This window comes from Protobothrops mucrosquamatus, unplaced genomic scaffold (genome assembly GCF_001527695.2).
Source record: "Protobothrops mucrosquamatus isolate PMUCROS unplaced genomic scaffold, P.Mucros_1.0 scaffold_213, whole genome shotgun sequence".
NCBI lineage: Eukaryota > Metazoa > Chordata > Lepidosauria > Squamata > Viperidae > Protobothrops > Protobothrops mucrosquamatus.
In genome coordinates this window covers 1,572,570-1,591,717 of record NW_015386289.1, presented here as the reverse complement: position 1 = coordinate 1,591,717, position 19,148 = coordinate 1,572,570, and the positions used below count along the sequence as shown (strand labels likewise).

Below are 19,148 nucleotides of genomic sequence, written 5' to 3'. Positions count from 1 at the left end.
TAACAAATTGATTTGAATATAATGTTTATTTTATTATTTCAAATATACAATTTTATAAGTTATGAAAATATATATGTGCATATTTACATTTACACAATTATTAAATTCATGTAAGCATTATTAAACGTATTTATAATTATTGAATATATTAATGATCATAAATAAAATATGGTGTACTGTTTTTTAAAGTTTTTTTTTAATAAATGGCAAAAATTAATATGTTGAAATCAGGTAACTAACTGAGGTTAGTTACTTTGCAAACTGCAAAATCACATTAAGTATTTAGGAAAAGAGCTGGCTTTGAAACACTACAGTTGTTGTCTTCTGGTGGTTCGAAAATATTAACTATCTAAAACTACCTAAAATATTGAGATCCTATATAATGTAATGGTTTCCAAATGACCGCAAACCTGTTACATATAAAGGATGCTGATTTATAAAAAGCCATTTATAACATGGCTGACTAAAATGTTTCTTCTGTTTTTGCATCCTTTTCACAGAGTCAGTTTGGTGTAGTGGTGAAGGCGCTGTCCTAGAAACAAGAAGGCTATGAGTTCTAGTCCACCCTGAGGCAGGAAAGCCAACTGGGTAACTTTGGATTAGACACACTCTTTCAGCCCAATCCATCTCATAGGGTTGTTTGCCATCCTCAGTTATACAGGAGATAAAAAATGCGAGATAAAAACCTAATAATTTATATGTATATGTATGCTGGTTTATAATTGTAATAAAGATTTGATTTGTTTTGTTCTTTATATCTGAGGTTGTTGCCTGTAAACTGGGACATTTCTGCTCTAACAAGAAAAGCTGTTTAAATATGAATGACCTGATTCATCTCAATAAATTCTACTGAATTGACTGGGCTTTTTTTTGCTACAATGTTAGTGTATGTTTTACATAAATGGGCTATAATTAAAAATTGCTATCAGACTTACTGAAGTATATATGTAAAAATGAACTTTTAAACCACTGTTATTATAAAAATTAATAATGAGTTGTATTTTAAAATGCTTGGACAGAGCTGTAAATAATAGAAGACAGAAAATGGCATAGTAAATAAATTTAGCACATGATATGAATAGTGTTTCAGATGTTGTTACATATAGCGGTTGCATATGAAAACAATTCTTTCTCAAAGTATTTCTAGATTACCTTGGAAAATATCAGAACTGCATTGTTCTCTAATATCAGAGGTACTACTGCTTCGAGTTAATTGATCCTGATCTGAAAAAGGACTGTTATATTCTGCTCTCAATAAGTTTACCGGTTGCTGATTAATAATTCCTGATCCATTTTCTGATAGTTCACGTTGTTCACTTTCTATAGGGATTGATACAAAGGTTTTATCAATTACATTTTTAAAATGTCCATATCTATTTTAATAAAGATCTTTGACTTATTAAAATATTTACATCCTTATTATCAATTAACATATAAAACATTGTCACTTAACACAACGTAAACATATAATACAGTTTAAGCCTTTGTACTATTGAGTTATGATGGGAATGTGCTATGATCTGAAGTATGAAGGGATATCTAGAAGGATTAAGAACTTATAAGAACACTGTTTCTTCTCAGCAAGATTTTTTTTCCCAACAAAATGAATTCCCTCATGTAAGAAATATGGTAACTGTAAAGAAATTTCAAATATCAGCTTTTGATTCATTTACCTTTAAAAAATATATATGTATATATCATGTTTTAAATTTGTGTGCAGCCAATACTTGTCCATTGATTGATATAGAAACATTTTAATTATGAATCTGATATTCCTGTATGTGATTGGAAGTACAGTCTGGCTATTTACTATAAGAATAGCTGGAATACCATAATGGGAAAATAAAGGCTGACAAACTGCTCCCGGCATATATTTATTTGATTTTCTGGGATATGAACTAAAAGTTATGCTACCATGACAATGCAGACAGAGTATGTCTCAATATTACCCAGAGCTATCCATAATTCAAAATAACCCTACTGGCCACTTTTATAAAGTAGTGCACTTAAAAGTACTATCTAATTGAATTCTACACATTGTAACCTGTTCTTTGCTGTGGTATCTATGATTTACTTTACCCATCAAGTGAAAGTACATAAAAATACATTAAACTGATATATAAAATTGTAATATAACATTGACCTCCAATTTTTCATTTTTACTTAGCTTATTTAGTTACAAATTTATTTTTGCATTGGTTTAATCATATCTCAGTTTAATTATATTTCCACCGAAATAAGTATGAGTACATATGCAAAGCTTTCCTCTTGAAATATTCACACCTAATATTTCAGTGTAGCATTATATCTTACTATGTGCAGTTTTAAAACCCAGAGACCTGAGTTTTTTGGGAAATGCATTAATTCTGGACTTCAAGATAAGAAGCAACATTTCTTAACAAAAAATATATTTTGAATTCATCAGATGTCAAAATGTTATGTGGATAAATGAACAAGCTGATTTGTGAAACCAGCTTAAGCCCATTTTTTTCATATTTTTCAAAACAAAATGTGAGTTTTAAATTATTTAATAAATTTTTCCTTGGGAAAGTGATTTGTAGTGATTAAGCTCTAAAACATGACTCCTGTTACTGTAGTCATGCTTCCAATACCTGTCAATTTAAATGGGAACACCTGGCACTTGTAGTTGTGTGTGAAAGCTGTAGCGATCTGGGAAAGACAAGAATCCTAGCAGACCTGCTGCATTCTAGTTGATTTGTAACTATCAGTGCACAGGAAGAGCAGGACAATCTCACAGCCTCTCCATCTATGACAAGAGTGGAAGAGGCAATAATGGCCTTGGCAGCTCTTCTGTTGAACAGCAGCATTTCTAAAGGGAAAGGTAGGAATGGAAAAATAAAATCACATCAATGAACTCAGTGCTTCTGCCACGTCATTCTAATACAAGCACTCTTGAGTTGAGTAGCAGGTAGCATCCCTGAAAAGAGGACAGACAGTGGAGATGGCAGCATGGGCTGGATGATTTAACAATGGAAGCAGAACTTGAGGATACAAAGAGGACTTACAATATCAACATTCTTTTGATAGATCTCTGGTATCATTAAGTTGCTGTTTGTGGTAGAGCTTGGAAATCTTACAATGAAGACTTGCCTCCAAAAGAAACAGAACAAATGAAGTATGTTCATTTCCCATTTGCCCTGCCTCTTAAAATAAATTCATATTGGTAAGATGACTGACCTCTGGTTGACAAGCATGGGTTCATCAGTGGACATTGCCAGCATTCTCTTAGCAGGCTATCCAATCCTACTCCAATTCTATAGAAATTTGTATCAAGATTAGGAACTAGAATCATGGTTGATTCTCTTTCCTCATTTTCTCAAATACAGTTGGCTAAATTGGAAAAGAAATCTAAACATACAAGGGAATTGGAATAGATGCGTGCCCATGATATGATCTCCTGTGAGCTGGGAAAAATCAGCTGCTGATTTAGCTACATAGAGAAAAACTGGGGATGTCAAGAATAGGTGGTGATAGGATTTATCCCATTCAAACTGTACTTCCCAATGATTATTGACAACTTGAGAATGCTGTAGAAGTCTAAGAAACTACTATATTTAAAAGTAAACAATTAGTCTCTCACAATATAAAAGAATGTACTGTGTATATGTGTATATACATATATGTACAGGAAGTTTTTCAGACAGACAGGTCTGATTGATTACACCTTGGCATTTTAACTGCTATACTGCAGTTCTACTTTTTACAATCTCTTTTGCCTTGCAGCCCCCCAACTAGGGGCGTTAAGCAGACTCAAGTCCCAACTGTCTGTCTGAAAAACTTCCTGTATATACTCCCTTGCTTCGGCTGGCAAAGAGGGGAGGAGAGTCTGTGGCTTGGTGGTTAAATCACTGCCTAGTATGTAAACTGCCCAGGTTCGAATCCCATAAAGGGTGTGGCTAACTGAAGAGAGCAGAATGAGCTCGAAATGGCCATCTTAGTCTCCCAATTTAATTCTTTAACTCTTTGTCAAGAAAAAGAAAATTGGATACATATATGTGTATATACTCACTGAAAAGTGAGTATTGTTCAAGGGAAATTGGCATATATATCTAGAAAAGATTTTGGTTTCAGTCTCAAAGAAACCTGGGAATCTGAAGCTGCTTTATCTAAACAAGATTTCAGATTGCTAATGCTTACTTTCTGACATACTTGGAAAAACATCAATGTTTTCAATCAAAATACAATATTATGTAATATTTAGGATGCCGTATGTAAGATATAGGGTGAAATAAAGCAGAGCGCAATCTTGCTAAATTGTATAATACCATACCTGCAAAAGCGCAAGAGTAAGAAGTGTAAGAGATATCAGGCAAGAGAGAGCTCACAGTATGGAGGAGAAGAGGCGCACTTTTAGTGGCTGGCAAAGCCTCACAGAGACGAGCACAGTTGTTGATAGACCGACTTCGCTTCGCTTATAAGGAAAAATAAATTAATAGAAGTAAAAGAGTAATTTTATTTTACTTAACAGGATGATGTTTTTCCACATAAAACAGAAAATAACAGGTTTAGAATTTCATAAACATGAATGCTGTGCATATACAATTCATTAAGGTAAAAACCAGTACAGAAGAAATTCAGTAAAGTGTATCTGTCTGTAAGTTATCCAATATTCAAGATTTTTTTTTAAGAAACCCAGTTTATTAGAAAAAGAACAAGAGGACAGAAAGACAATCTTGCTTTTGGAACTCCTGCAGCATTAATGTTGCTCATCAACCTTATTTCTCTGTGTTACTGATTCCATAAAAAGCACATCTTATGCGTGCACACTGGATTACTGTAGAGAAAATGGCCACATCATCATCTACGAATCTGTAAGAAGATGGCAACAGAACAGTTGTGGCAAAAAAAGTGAGGATAATACCCACGGTGATATCAGCATTGACAAAATCACTATCAGTCAATTACAAAAGGCAGCTTTACTTGGAACAGCTTACATCATGCAACAATATCTTTAACACCATCAAACAATCTGCCTATCCCAGGTTCTTGAGAAGGATGCGTAAAAATGCCAATTTGAGTCTAAACATTTGGCTGACTTTGCAACAAACAAATCCATCAAAAACAACATCTGCCTATGCCAGGTTCTTGGGAAGGACTCGATAGGTCATGGGTGTCAAACTTAGCGCGTCATGTGATGTGTCGCGATCTATCACAACTTTTTTTGCATTGCCGGAGCTGGGGTGGGCACGGCATCTGTATGATGCAACCGGCCCGCGGGCCAGCAGTTTGATACCCCTGCGATAGATGGTTAAAAATGCCAAATCCAATCTAAACACCTGGCTGACAAACCATAACAACAACAATCTTTAATTTATCTTTGCCAGAGCCTAAAAACTGCACTGGGAATGGTGCAGAATAATTAGACTTTAAATGGCAGTTTTAAGTATTCTGGACACAGAACAACATTGGGAATTTTGATCCTTATTAGTTCAAGTTTTTCCTTTTTTTTAAATGAATGAATTGTCCTAAGTTACAAAAATGTGGAGATATTCATTATCCAATAAAATAGCAAGCACTAATTCAGTCTTGATTCTACCCATTGAAGCTAGCTGAAGGACAGAAAGAAAACAGGCTGAGGGAAGAGCCAATTAAACCCATGTTAATGGATTGACAACCATTTTGGATATAACAAACAGGCTGCATTTTTAAAAAACAATTGCTATGAAGAAGTGATAATGGTAATTATATAATTCTAATATATTATTCCTACACGTTCCCGTGTGCTTTCATTTTCAAAGAAATGTTGCAAAAACCAAAAAAGCACGTACAACCATTTTCTTAACAACTGTTCAAATTTATGACAGTGCTGGCAAAGCCAATGGAGAAAGTTGGACTCATTTAAAGATAGCATGATTAACTTAACAACCACAACAAAATGGTTGTAAGATCAGTTGCAACTCATTTAAAAAGCACATCGCTTAGTGATGGAAGTGCCAGTCCCAATTGTGCTTGCAATTTGAGGACTACCTGTGCACATACAGTAGTAATGTGAAATGAAGGCTGCACAGCTGAGCCTTTAGACTGCTGAATGCAAGAACTGTTGTGATGTTGCTTGACAAGCTTTGCATGTTGGACAAAAAAATGCACTGTGCAAAATTCAAGTCAGTAGTTGGTTAAGCGCATAGTTACTGTTGGTTGTTCATGATTCATCCATTGCTGTTGCTACTTTAAAATATTTTTTCAGCAGGTTTGACAGTAAGCAGCATTCAGCATGGAATACCACTGTATCTATCTAGTCAAGGAATTTAAGTAAGTGCTGTAAGTCAAGAGCAAACACTATATATAGAAAGCATATTCAAAACATTGTCTCTCATTCCCATTGTATGAAATGAATTAATTAACTAGCTCCTTCTTTGTTTTGGAAGGTCCACTTTTTCACTAACTATAAGAAAATAAACTCTCACAGAACTCTTTCTGCTCTGGGTTCCTTCTCTATTGCAGAAATGCTGACAAAAATATTCTGAGTGAATGGGAAAAGATAAATAAAGGGAGTCTCTCACAAATTAAATATTGTCCTTGCTACTAACAGATGCAGTCCCATCCAATCAGTCTTCTTGTTGCCAGACCCTAAGAGGCAGATAGTTACAAATGTTATCCAGTGGCAGAGGCATCAATCTCATCTGAAAAAGCTTAAACAATGTATGTTACATTATTTATTGATGTAGAAAACCATAATCATGTTGTTAGCAGTGACCTGATAATTCTGTTCCAAAGGATGGGTTTGAATGTAATGCTTTGAAAATTGCAAAGGTCCAAATAATTAACTTCATGTTTTCATTTGGAGAGGAACCGTATCTCATTTACTCTAATAACACTCAAGAGAGAAATCCAAATTCTATTAAAAGCATTGCTGATACTATCATAGAAAGATGTGAAGGGAAAGCTTTTTATCAGATTATTCACCACAGAAGAGTGGTGAGCCACCTGGAAAATTTGCAAATTAGATATTTACCAGGAAATAGAATAGGAAGAAAATAGGTCCCTTTGTTTCTTGGGGAGCTATATGAAATTGTTGGATGATGGGGAAAGATAGAGTGGTTGAACTCCATAGCGGTAAGTCCTTAGTTAACAATGGCAATTGGGATCAGAATTGCTGTTACTAAGCATGGTGGCCATAAAGCAACATGCCATGTGAATGTCCTGCTTAGTGATAACAATTCTAGCATTTCTGGTTTCCATCGTTAAGTAAAACATTACATGGTTGCCATTTGCAACCTCTTGCCGGTTTCCTCATTACCTTTGCTTGTTTGAAGCCAGCCAAAAAAAAGGTCAGCCATGGGCAAAATGTGACATTATAATTGCAAGCCAGGTGCCAGGATTGTGATCATGTGAATGTGGAGTCTTGCAGCAGCTGAAACTCTGAGAACTGATTGCGAGCACCACTCATTCAGTGCTATTGCAAGTTTGAACTGTCACTAAATGTGCGGTTAACTACCTGTAGCATAGCTAAAGGAGGCAATAGTAAAGAACCACAAATCTGATACAATAGTTTTCCAAGGTAAGCAATAAATGGTAAGTTCTTATATCATGGTGGAGAACAAGAAAAGAATTTGCTCCTAGACAAGTCTCACAACTAAGATTTGTACACAGATAGTTGATAATAGAACTAATTTCCTCTGCTTAGTAATACTTTTCAACTGTGTACCTTTTCCAAGGCACAAGGTTTCTGCACACTGATATGGGAGATGCTAAGTTCTTGTCTTACCTTACTCCAAAATCCTACAGAATGGAGCCAGGAGTAACTACAGAGGGAAATTAAGCCTACTAAAAGAGTAGGGGTACCAGTAAATTCATCTTTTCAATATAAACTGTTATTCTGAAACTGAAAAAAAAAACCCAAAACACTTCATGATGATTTATAAAAATCAACCTCATCTAACTATAAGTGTCTATAACTAAAATAGGGAAATAAGACAGAACTGAACAGTGTACAGCATTTTGAATAGTTGAAACAATAGCTGCAGTTCATCCGAAGGCAACCAACAATTTTAAAAACTTTTTAAAAGCTTCACTCATTCGCCTGCTGCTTGCGTGGTCTGATTCCTAGCAGGCCATGGACTTGTTCCGATCTGCGGCCAGGGGGTTGGGGACCCCTGCTATAGACCATACATCTATTACAAATATAGAAATCTTTGCGAGAATTTATGAGAAGTATCTGGATTTTATGAGTAGGCAACATTAGTCCGTATGAAGCATGAAGTTCCTGGCAAAAGTCCTTTGCTATTTTAAAAGCTTTTGGAGTCTACGCAGTGTTTCATCCATGTGTGACAAACAGACTACAAAGATACAACTAGGAAGAGGCCAACTAAACCATGAGTTCTCTGTTGAGACTAACCCTGGATTTTCCAAGAAACCATAATTAAAACAAGCCATGATTTAAATTAGTAAAGATGAATGAAGAAAAGTAAAGCCCCCCCTCCCAAAAATGGAGTTGAAAATGTCTTACTGGGAATCCCAGAAAGGTAGTAAAAGAAATTGAGAGGCAATCAGAAGAATATTTTTTACAGTAGAGGTCATGTTACTAATCAAACTTCCAAAGTTGATGAAAAATTACAAGCATTTTTAAACACCGAAAGAATGCAAAAATATTTGTTACAGATTTTACAAGAATTTTGTTTTTACTCTTAGAGCTACAAGTATTTCAAACTATATAACCTATTATAATATTGAACCTGCCAGTCACAATAATCTTGCAATTTAATAGCAAAGGCCTTTACATTATACAAATATAGCCTTTGAATCTTCCATAAAATTAAAGAACCCGATTAAATACTTGAAAACATGTGCACACATATACAATAACTACAGAAAGAACCGTATAATACAGTGGTGGCGAACCTATGGCATATGTGCCAGAGGCGGCACTTGGAGCCCTCTCTGTGGGCGCGCGCACCATTGCCCCAGCCCCGCCTCCCCCCGCAGCCTCCTCACCAGCAGCCCTCCCGGAGGAGTCTCCCCCAGGCACAGCCTGCGCAGAGCAGCGCAGCCAAGGACATGGCACCTGGGCAGCAGTGACAAGACTCTGCCCTTGCACCCCATCGCGTGCAGATGATGCTATGGGGTGAGGGCGTAGGGTGTCGCTGCCACAGCACTGCAAGGCCGCCTAGGCAATCTGCTGCAGTGGGCCATGGAGGCGGTGAGTGGCCCTGTGGGTGGGGCAGGGGCGGAGGGCGGGCTGGGGGGCAGGGCAGTTTTTGGGCACTCGGTCTCTAAAAGGTTTGCCATCACTGGTATAAGAGTTTCAAATGTTGTTTCAATCAATGCAATGCAACCCTCCAGAATCAAAAACCAAGTATGTGCTGCCAAATTATGACATGATGATCATATAAATGATGGCCCAACTATTTTTAGACATAGATGTGTGAAATCTCAATTAGTTTGCAATCCCAGCCACTATGTTCTACATCTTACAATTTAAAAATGCTTAATTTACATATTAATTCTATATAATTAACAATGAATAACCAAAACGGAAAGTTCCCCTCTCTACCCACATCCAAGTTAAGTGTCTTATACTAACTGGACCAGAAACACTCTAATATTTGGTTCACATACAAATTCTAAGCCAGGGGGAGGGTTGCCAGATCTTTAGAAGAGTCCTAGGACAATGAAAACAATCCATATGCAGAACTGTATAGAAACCACAACAAAAACCAGATTGTTTAAAAAGCAACTCAACAAATCAAAGGAAATATGAAATGTTAGAAATTTATTAAAAAAAATTGCTGACATTTTTATTATTAGACATTTTATTATTTTATTTTCTAACCTGTTGTTCTCTGACGCACTATATTCCTTGCTTTCTCAATTCCCAGTACTCCTGAGGTGGTAGCACTCCTAAATCTCATTGGTTCTGTAACGTCAGGATGATCTCTCCAGCTTAAAGAAAACGATCTTCCAACTGCAGCTCCTTTTTGAGATTCTAAAATGCCACCTTTCAATAATGGAATGTACAGCAAATTTAACCTTAATGTACTTAGAGAATTCAAGAAGATCAGATTGTAAATAAAAATCTAATTAACAAGAACAGTTAACTAATTGATTAATTTCCAATACAAGTGTCTAAAGTGAAGTTGTCATTTAAATAATTTAAAATGATTTCTAGCACCAAAACTGTAAACCAATTCTGATTTCAGGAATGTAATTAAGGAATAATTAGATAATGAACACAACCTATTGGAAACTTCCCCCATAAATGAGTTTTTGTAAGAATCTGCTGAAGCTAGTAGTTAATAGCTAACCATTGTCAGTAAAAGCAAGAAGTGTATATAAGAATAGAGAGCCAGTATCTAAACCAAAGCAGACCTTTGCCTACACATAGGCAAGAAAACAACAATTTACCGATATAGAATAGGTAGTACCTGGCTCAACAGTAGCAACTGTGAGAGGTGTCCTAATAGACCACCAATTAAGTATGATCCAGCAGTGTGCTTCAGTTGCCAAAAAAGCTAATGTAGTCCAAGGATGCATCAACAGAGGAATAGTCTCCAGATCAGGTGAAATGATAGTACCACTTTATACTGCACTGGTGAGACCACACAATGACTACTACATCCATTTCTGGATGTTCAGACCCAAGAAAGAATGCAGAGAGAAGCAACAAATGTAAGAGGTCTGGAGTAACTCCCCACATCAAGAGTTACAAATAGTGAATGAAAAGATCTCATGCACACAGGAGTACAGTCTGAAAAAAAAAAAAACCTAAGCTTGCAACACACAGTGCTGTGCTGTTTCTGCATTAGAGAGCTGTTGTAGAAGTCTTTGCCAGATCTACCAGTCAACTTGAAATTGAAGTCTTCCTCCTTTATTTGACCAGCTCATCCCTATCAATTCCCACCTTTTTTTACAGGTGGGCTGCATTTGTGAGGTTTAAATATCGGAAAGGAAGAAACGGTCTACAGTTGTTGTGGCAGAGACCCTGGCAGACAAAGAAGTGGGGAGCTGGCTAGAGAGTAACAGAAGGCAAACACTGGACTTTCCAAAAGTGTAGAGAACTTGCTAAGTTCATTCTGCTCAGTCCCATGAGCATTCTGGGGCATCGTTTGAAAACAATAACCACCTCTTTAGCGCTTCAGTAGCTCAAACCTAAACTCAAAGTCCCATTCAAAACAAAATGCCTAACAGTAAACTGTTCTGGCACTGGCATTTTGCAGCTTGTTATGTTGCTTTCACACCAACAGTCTCAATTACGCTCTTTACTTAAATATGAGCCAGCAGTGTGCTGCAGCTGCCAAAAAAGCTAATGAAATCCTAGGTTGCATCAACAGAGGGATAGTTTCAAGATCATGTGACGTGTTAGTGCTGCTTTATACTGCATGGGTGAGATCACACTTGGAATACTGCATCCAATTCTGGTCACCACGATACAAGAAAGGTGTTGTCACTCTTGAATAACAAAACAGATGATAAGGGGTCTGGAGGCTAAAACCATATGATGGATTGAGAGAACTTGGTATGTCTAGTCTAACAAAGAAAAGGACCAGGGATAATATGAAAGCAGACTTCCAGTACTTGAGGGGCTGTCATAGAGAAGATGGAATCAACTTATTCTCCAAAACAACTGAGTGGAAGACAACAACTAAACATGTGGAAGATCTTTTAAGAGAGATCCAACCTAGAATTAAGGCGAAATTTCCTGACAGTGATAACAATTAATCAGTGGAACAGCTCACTGCCAGAAGTTATGTACTCCATCACTGGGGGTTTTCAAGAAGAGACTGGACAGCCATTTGTCTGGAACGGTATAGGGTCCCTTGCTTCAACTGTCCTAGAAGACCTCCCAAGTCACTTCCAACCCTATTATTCTATGTTCTAAACGTAGAACTGCTAATTCATGTCGTATAATATCCCCAAATAACTTGTAAACATCAAAGTATCTCAAAATTATAAAAACAATAAATACATCCAATAAATATATTTATGGAAATTACAGTGTTGTTTATTCACGTCTCTACATTTTTCATGCATTAGAATATTTCTTTTTAAAGAAATAATTAGTAGGGATTGTAGTTACATTAATAGAAACCAAATTTAGGGAAAGAGAAGAGAATGAAAATAATAGAATACGCAGAGAAAAAAGGAAGAAGAAAAAAGAAAGGATATAAAATAAATATATAAGAAGTGACTTCCAACCTTCATCACAACTATAAATAAATTTAATAACATTTACACCCTATAAGGTTAAACAGATATCTTTTCATCTCATATCTCATCATTTTTCATACATTAGAGTATTTCAAATGACACTGCTAGGATCCAAGGATAGGAATTTTTTTGAACAGTTTATCATTCCAGAATTAAGCAAATAAATAACTAATAAACATTTCTTAGATTTCCACTGGGACTTGAATTGAAATAAAGTATTATCTCCTTCTGAATTTGATCACAAGAAAATAAACTGCTTATACATGTTGGAGAATGTCAAATTCCATTGAATAGGTATTTTTTAGGGAAAATCAGTATATAGAGGCCTCATGTAAACACATGATCTCCTTGCATGACTTTTCAAACAATAGCACTTTATATATTTAGAATAAGCTTTAAAATTGCATTGAGTACAATATTTGTTTTTAGCATTTACTATTTTTCTCGTTTCATACAGATAATTTCAATACAATCATTTGCTTATCATTTACCTCTTCCTTTTTGTATTTTCTCTTTTTGTTCACTTAGCTTATCTAGTGGCAACCTGGTCATTTCAACACCATATACTGTTCTTGCTAAAACAGATGTTAAAGAATCCATTATATTAGCCCATTCCATTATTAGTTCTTCCCAATCTGTAAGGGATGACAGCACACGTAGCAACTCGTCCCAGAGCTCACGAGAAATGTAAACACTCAAATTTGCTCGGATCCAAGCCACAATGAGAGTCTGTGGTTAAAAGACAAGGAAGAATGGAGAACAGGTTAGATTCTCATCTTCAAATAAATGAAATTCAAATGAACTGATTTCTAGGTAATCCTTGACTTACAACCAGTCATTTAGTGACTGTTTAAAGTTACAATGGCACTTAAAAAAGTGACTTATGACAGTTTTCACACTTATGACTGCTGCAGCATTTCCCCACAGTCACATGATCAAAATTTAGATGTTTGGCATTTATCACAGTTGCAGTGTTCCAAGATCACCTTTGTGACTTTCTGAGACGCAAAGTGAATGGGGAAGCTCACTAACATAATAGCTGCAATGATTCACTTAACAACTGTGGAAGAAAGGTCATAAAATGGGGTAAAAATCATTTAACAACTGTCTTGCTTAGCAATGGAAATCCTGGGCTCAATTGTAGTTTTAAGTTGAGGATTATCTGTATATATTTCTAAAGAAAGGAAAGGATAGATACATTTACACCGGATTGTTCAAGGTAGATGCATCATTCCACATTATGGAACACTGTATAATACATTGTATCTAGGAAAACCACAAAAGTGTTCCATGCAAACACAACAGATTCCTATTATTTTGTATTCATTTTTTTTAGATTTAAAATGTTTTAAATGTTTTATCTTCTATATGAATTATGCAATATGAGCAATTAAGTATAGCAAAACATCCAACTTATCTGTATTCTGAAATTGTTGATTACTAGTTAAACTTCATTTTAAATAAACAATATTTTTATTATCTTTTCCCTAGTAAACAACATTAAAAGTATTTTTTTTTCATTTTTAAAAGCTATTTGATTCTGTTTCCAAATCTATTAGTTGCAAGTTAAAATGGGGGGGGGGCAATTTTCACAACCTTTAGAACCTAATTCAAAGCAAAAACCACTAGAGGTAGGGAGTAAAGAGAAAGAAGAAATAAAAAAGGAAAACATAATGAAGTGGAAAGGATGGAAATCCCAGTTACAAAATTGGAGATATAAAAAAATCTACCCAAGACCCATAAAGGACCCCATTGCCTGTACACTAACCCTCAAAGTTCAGGGAACAAACAGGGTGAATTTGAAGTATTAGTACAAGAAGGCAGATGTGAAATAGTTGCCATTACTGAAACTTGGTGGTTCCATCTTCAAAAAAGGAAAAAAACAGATCCAGGAAACTACAGACTAACATCAGTACTTATAAACATACTGGAAAAAATATTCAAAAAACAAATACGTGAACATCTAGAAACAAATAAAGTTATAACTAGTAGCCAGCACGGGTTTGTTAAAAACAGATCATGCCAAACCAATCTTATTTCATTCTTTGACAAAGTGATTAATTAGTAGACCAGTGAAATGCTGTGGACATAGTACACTTAGACTTTAACAAGGCATTCAATATTATAGACCACAACCTACTTGTTGATAACCTAGAAAAATGTGGGATAGACAGCATCACCACCAGATGGATTTGTAATTGGCTGACAAATCATACTCTATGAGTAGTCCTTAATGGTACTATATCTACTGGAGGGAAGTAAGTAGTGGGGTACCACCAGGTTCCATCTTAAGGCCAGTACTCTTCGGTATCTTCATAAATGACTTACATGAGAAAATAGAAGGGGAACTCATCAAATCTGCTGATGATACTAAGCTGGCAGGAATAGTCAACATCCCAGAAGGCAAGCTCAGGATCCAAAAAGATCTTGACAGACTTAAACAATGGTCCCTATCCAACAACATGAAATTTAATGTGGAGAAAAGCAAGGTTTTATGCCTAGGCAGGAAAAACTAAAGGCACAAGTACAGAGTAGGCAAAAACCAGACTCAAAAACAATAACTGTGAGAGGGATCTTGGAGTCCTAGTGGGCAATCACTTAAACATGAGCCAGCAGTGTGTGGCAGCAGTCAAAAAGCTAATACAATCTTGGGCTGTATAAACAGAGGCATAGAATCAAAAACGTGAAATATTAGTACCGCTTTATAAAGCCTTAGTAAGACCACACCTGGAATACTGCATCCAATTTTGGTCACCACATTACAAAAAAGATGTTAAGACTTTGAAAAAAAAGTGCAAAGAAGAGTAACTAAGATGGTTAAAGGCCTGGAGACAAAAACATACGAAGAACGGTTGCAGGAACTAGGTATGGTCAGTCTAGAGAACTAGGGGCTGATATGATAGCAGTATTCCAGTATTTGGGGGGCTGCCACAAAAAAGAGGGGGTCAACCTATTTTCCAAAGGACCAGAAGGCAAGACAAGAAACAATGAATGGAAACTAATCAAGGAGAGAAGTAACCTGGAATTAAGGAGAAACTTCCTAACCGTGAGGACAATTAACCAGTGGAACAGCTTGCCTTCAGAAGTTGTAGGGGCTTCATCACTGGAGGTTTTTAAGAAAAGACTGGACAGCTACCTATCTGCAATGGTATAGGGTCTCCTGCTTGAGCAGGGGGTTGGGACTAGAAGACCTCCAAAGTCCCTTCCAGCTCTGTTCTGTTTGAAATCAGTTTCAATAGACAGCTCTTTTAGCAAGTCCCTAGAGATGAAAAGGAGGCAAGATCCAAGCAGGATTTTCAGCTCCTGAGCAGAGAGGGAACATAGTAAGGTAAGAGGGCGGGATGCCTTGGGCAGGTGGGAGAGGTCCTGAGATGCCTGGCACAGGCCATACACAAGTGTCTCTTTGCTCATGGACTGAAAATTGTCCTTGTACTTTGATAAGGAGCCTTTTCACCTTCTGAGTGGAGCCCACCAGAAGTATCCTGCATCCCTGACAAGGGACACTCTCCACTTAACAACCACAACTGTGAGTTCTGGGACTGCAGTCTTTGAGCAAAGTTGTCAAGTGGACAGTCATGTGACATATCACTTAATGCCCGCTTCACTAAACAAACGAGACTCCAATCCCAATTGTGGTCATTAAGCAAGGAATACCTATATTAAATAATGAACCTCATATATTACCAACATTTTATGTTTTTGTCATTTGTATGCTTCTAATGTATGACAAATAGATGAACTTGCTATATCGTGCTATAAAATATCGTAACTCTGCAACACAATTATTTTCTGTGTAGCTGGGACTCAGGCAATGTATAAATTTAATTAATTAACTATAGCACTTTAAAACAATGTTTAAATTGCTCTACAAAAAAATGAGACATACCCGAAATAGTAAACCTGCTAAACTTTGACCAAATGCATCCTTTATCTGATCATCTTTGGAGTTGCTCATGACAGCTGCTGTTATGCTAAGAAGCATTTGCAACATATGCTCCCTAGGATAAAATTAAAAATATATAGTTTACATATGAAAAATGTAGAAATTTGCTAATGGTATTTATCTTAACATTCTCTCATAATAATGTTGACACTACCAACACAGGTACTTCCAACAGCCCAGAAAAAGTCACAAAGTAAGAGAAGCAAATACCTTCTCTATTAGGATTGTGTACACTTTAATAATGAGTTCAGGTAGTCCTTGACTGACAACAGTTAGTTTAGTGATGTTACAGAGGCACTGAAAAATGTGACATGACCATTTTTCACAGTTATGAGCTTTGCAGTATCATGATCAGAATTCAGATACTCCTTTTGTGAACTTCTGACAAGCAAAGATAATGGGGAAGCCAGATTCACTTAACAATCAGATTACCAACTTATCAACTGCAGTGACTCACTTAACAACTGTGGCAAGGAGGGTTGTAAAATGGAGCAAAACTCACTTAATGAATGTCTCGCTTAACAATGGAAATTTTGGGCACAACTGTGGTCAAAAGTTGAAGACTATCTGTACTAAAAAGGGATTTGGGCTGTGTATAAACACAATATGCCTTTGCTATTCATTAAAGGAGCCTGCCTTGTTTTGAGACATCAGTACACACTTGAAAAAAGTTCCTGTTGTTTTAAGGAGCTTGCTCCTAAAAATTAGTGCAACTCTTAAAGCAGCGTAATTAATCTTTCATTCAGACACATATGGAAAACACATATAATTATTTTAAATACCAGCAGAAAAATATTATCACAAGCATTTCAAGTATTTCTTACTACCCATTTTCTGTGTGCATAACCCCAAATAATATTTTACCCCAGGTTTCCCCAAGTTAACTATCCTAAATATAGGTGGTCTTGGTTTGGTAACCATTCAAACTTACAATGGCACTGAAGGACTGGTACTTACAAGTGGACCTTGTACTTATACCCAGCACAGTGTTCCACAATCATGGGAATCACAATTTGCAATTTTTCTTGCCAGTTCCCACAAATAAAATGAAAATTTTGGTTACATGAGCTCCTCGCTTAGTGACCTGTGTGGTCCTTGCTTAACTTCATGGCAACCTGAACTGTAAGAACTGCTGCCACTAAGCGGCACAGTCATATGTTTTCTTGACTTATTACAGTATTACTTAATGACAGTGTTTCCAGTCCCAATTATTGTTAGTAAGTGAGGTTTTTACCTTTCAGAATTCATAGTAATGGCAATGCCAGCTGGGAATTCTAGGAGGTAAAGTCTGGACAGCATCCAAGTTAGAGAAGCTGTATGATCTTGTATTTAAAATATTTCCACTATGACATGTAATCATTTTACTAATAAAGGTAAACATAATGATCCTTTTATGGAAATATCAAGAAATCTGTTTTTGTTAAGCACAGAAATAGTAACAATCATTTAGATTCAACATTATCAAGAGATTTCAATTGAAATACAATAGAAAAACCTAGGTCGTTGCTGAATGTCAGAAGTGAAACTTAAGGCCAAAAGTATATTATGCCTTCTGTAGAGTTCAGACCCTTTGAGGTCTTTTTAAAGAAGCTTTTCAAAAAAGGAAAAAGGGCTATCCTCAAGCAATAAGAAATTAGAATTTCATCCCACTCCTCCAATGACATCATCATAGTACTCGGAAATTAAAAAGAAAAAAAAGTAAACCTAAAGTCTTCAGTAAGGAACATGCTAACCACCCTTAGTTCATGGTTTCTTTATCTTCTCCTGGCCAGTACTGACAGATAAAGAAGATAAAGAAACCATGAACTAAGGGTGGTTAGCATGTTCCTTACTGAAGACTGCAAAGGGACAGAACTTGGTAGACTATTTATATAGATAAACCAAAAGTTGTCTCACTCTAATATGCCCTATCTGTTACTACTGTGATTTTCAAATCACATTTATAAAACATTTGCTTTATTTTAAATATATTTACATTACTTAAATATTTAGCATTTCAAATCAGATCTTATCTAAACCACCGTAATAAAATGTTTTATAAGACAAAGTATAATTATTGAGTAAATTATTTTTATTAACATTATAGTTTTATTTTTTATTTATTCAATTTCTATAACCACCCGTCTCAATCAAAGTCAATGATTTTGACTATATTTTGATTTTTAAAAAATAATGTCCTAAAAACTAAGTCCTGAAAACAAATATAATCCATCATGGAAGTTTTTCATTCATTTTCCTATGGTTTGGAAAGATCACAATATTGATATCACAAATTATATTTAATATGAAATAGTCTTAAGTTAAAATAATATTGTATTTGTCCTTATGGCAGAAAGACACAATATAAATTAAAATGAAAGTGGTAATAATTGACAGCATTCTATCTGCATTACATTTATTCAGTCATGAAAAACATGTATTTCAAATAATCTTGTGTTACAACAAGATGCTTTTTTTCTATAAAGCAGAACCAAATTACCAGTGGAATATCCACATCTGTGCTCTCAGAATTAAAAAGTGTCTAAGTTATGCACTGCCTGTTTTTTCAGATTTGTGGACAGTCTGGACATTCATTCTTACCCATTAGCTGATTTCTAGAATTCCACTTTGTACATAGATAATATACAAAGGTATATATAGTGGATTAACTAGATAAAGATTTCTTACTATCATAAGATAATAGTAACGTAGTAATGCACAGGGCATGCAATTGGAAACAATGGAGAAATACTTGTACATTGCTACAAATAAACACTTAGCATTTCAGCTGAACTTTCTGATAGTGACATAAAAAGAATGTAACATGCTATTGATTCCTTATAACATAACTTTATAATTTAGATATACCCAGTGAGAGGTAAGAGTCAGCCCTCCCAGGAAAACCAGATAGGAAACAGATGAACTAATTCTACTTTACTGTAAGGCTATATTAACAGAATCTTGCAAATCTGAAAGCAGAAACTTCCTGCCTCCACTATTAACTATTTGAACCATTTGGGCAGGTCTTTCCTAAATTTCTTCCTCCGGTCATTAAGGGACT

General features: G+C 35.7%; 1 protein-coding gene across 1 annotated transcript in view; it reads right to left on the bottom strand.

The window, feature by feature from the left end:
- RALGAPA2 (Ral GTPase activating protein catalytic alpha subunit 2) overlaps nt 1-19,148 on the bottom strand; it is a 165,569-nt gene that overhangs the window by 112,144 nt on the left and 34,277 nt on the right. The window contains exons 14-17 of the mRNA XM_029286429.1: nt 16,052-16,163; nt 12,657-12,894; nt 9,791-9,955; nt 1,153-1,320 (exon numbers count right to left, since the gene is read on the bottom strand). Of these exons, the coding sequence (XP_029142262.1) occupies nt 1,153-1,320; nt 9,791-9,955; nt 12,657-12,894; nt 16,052-16,163 (683 nt within the window). The remainder of the gene's footprint in view (nt 1-1,152; nt 1,321-9,790; nt 9,956-12,656; nt 12,895-16,051; nt 16,164-19,148) is intronic.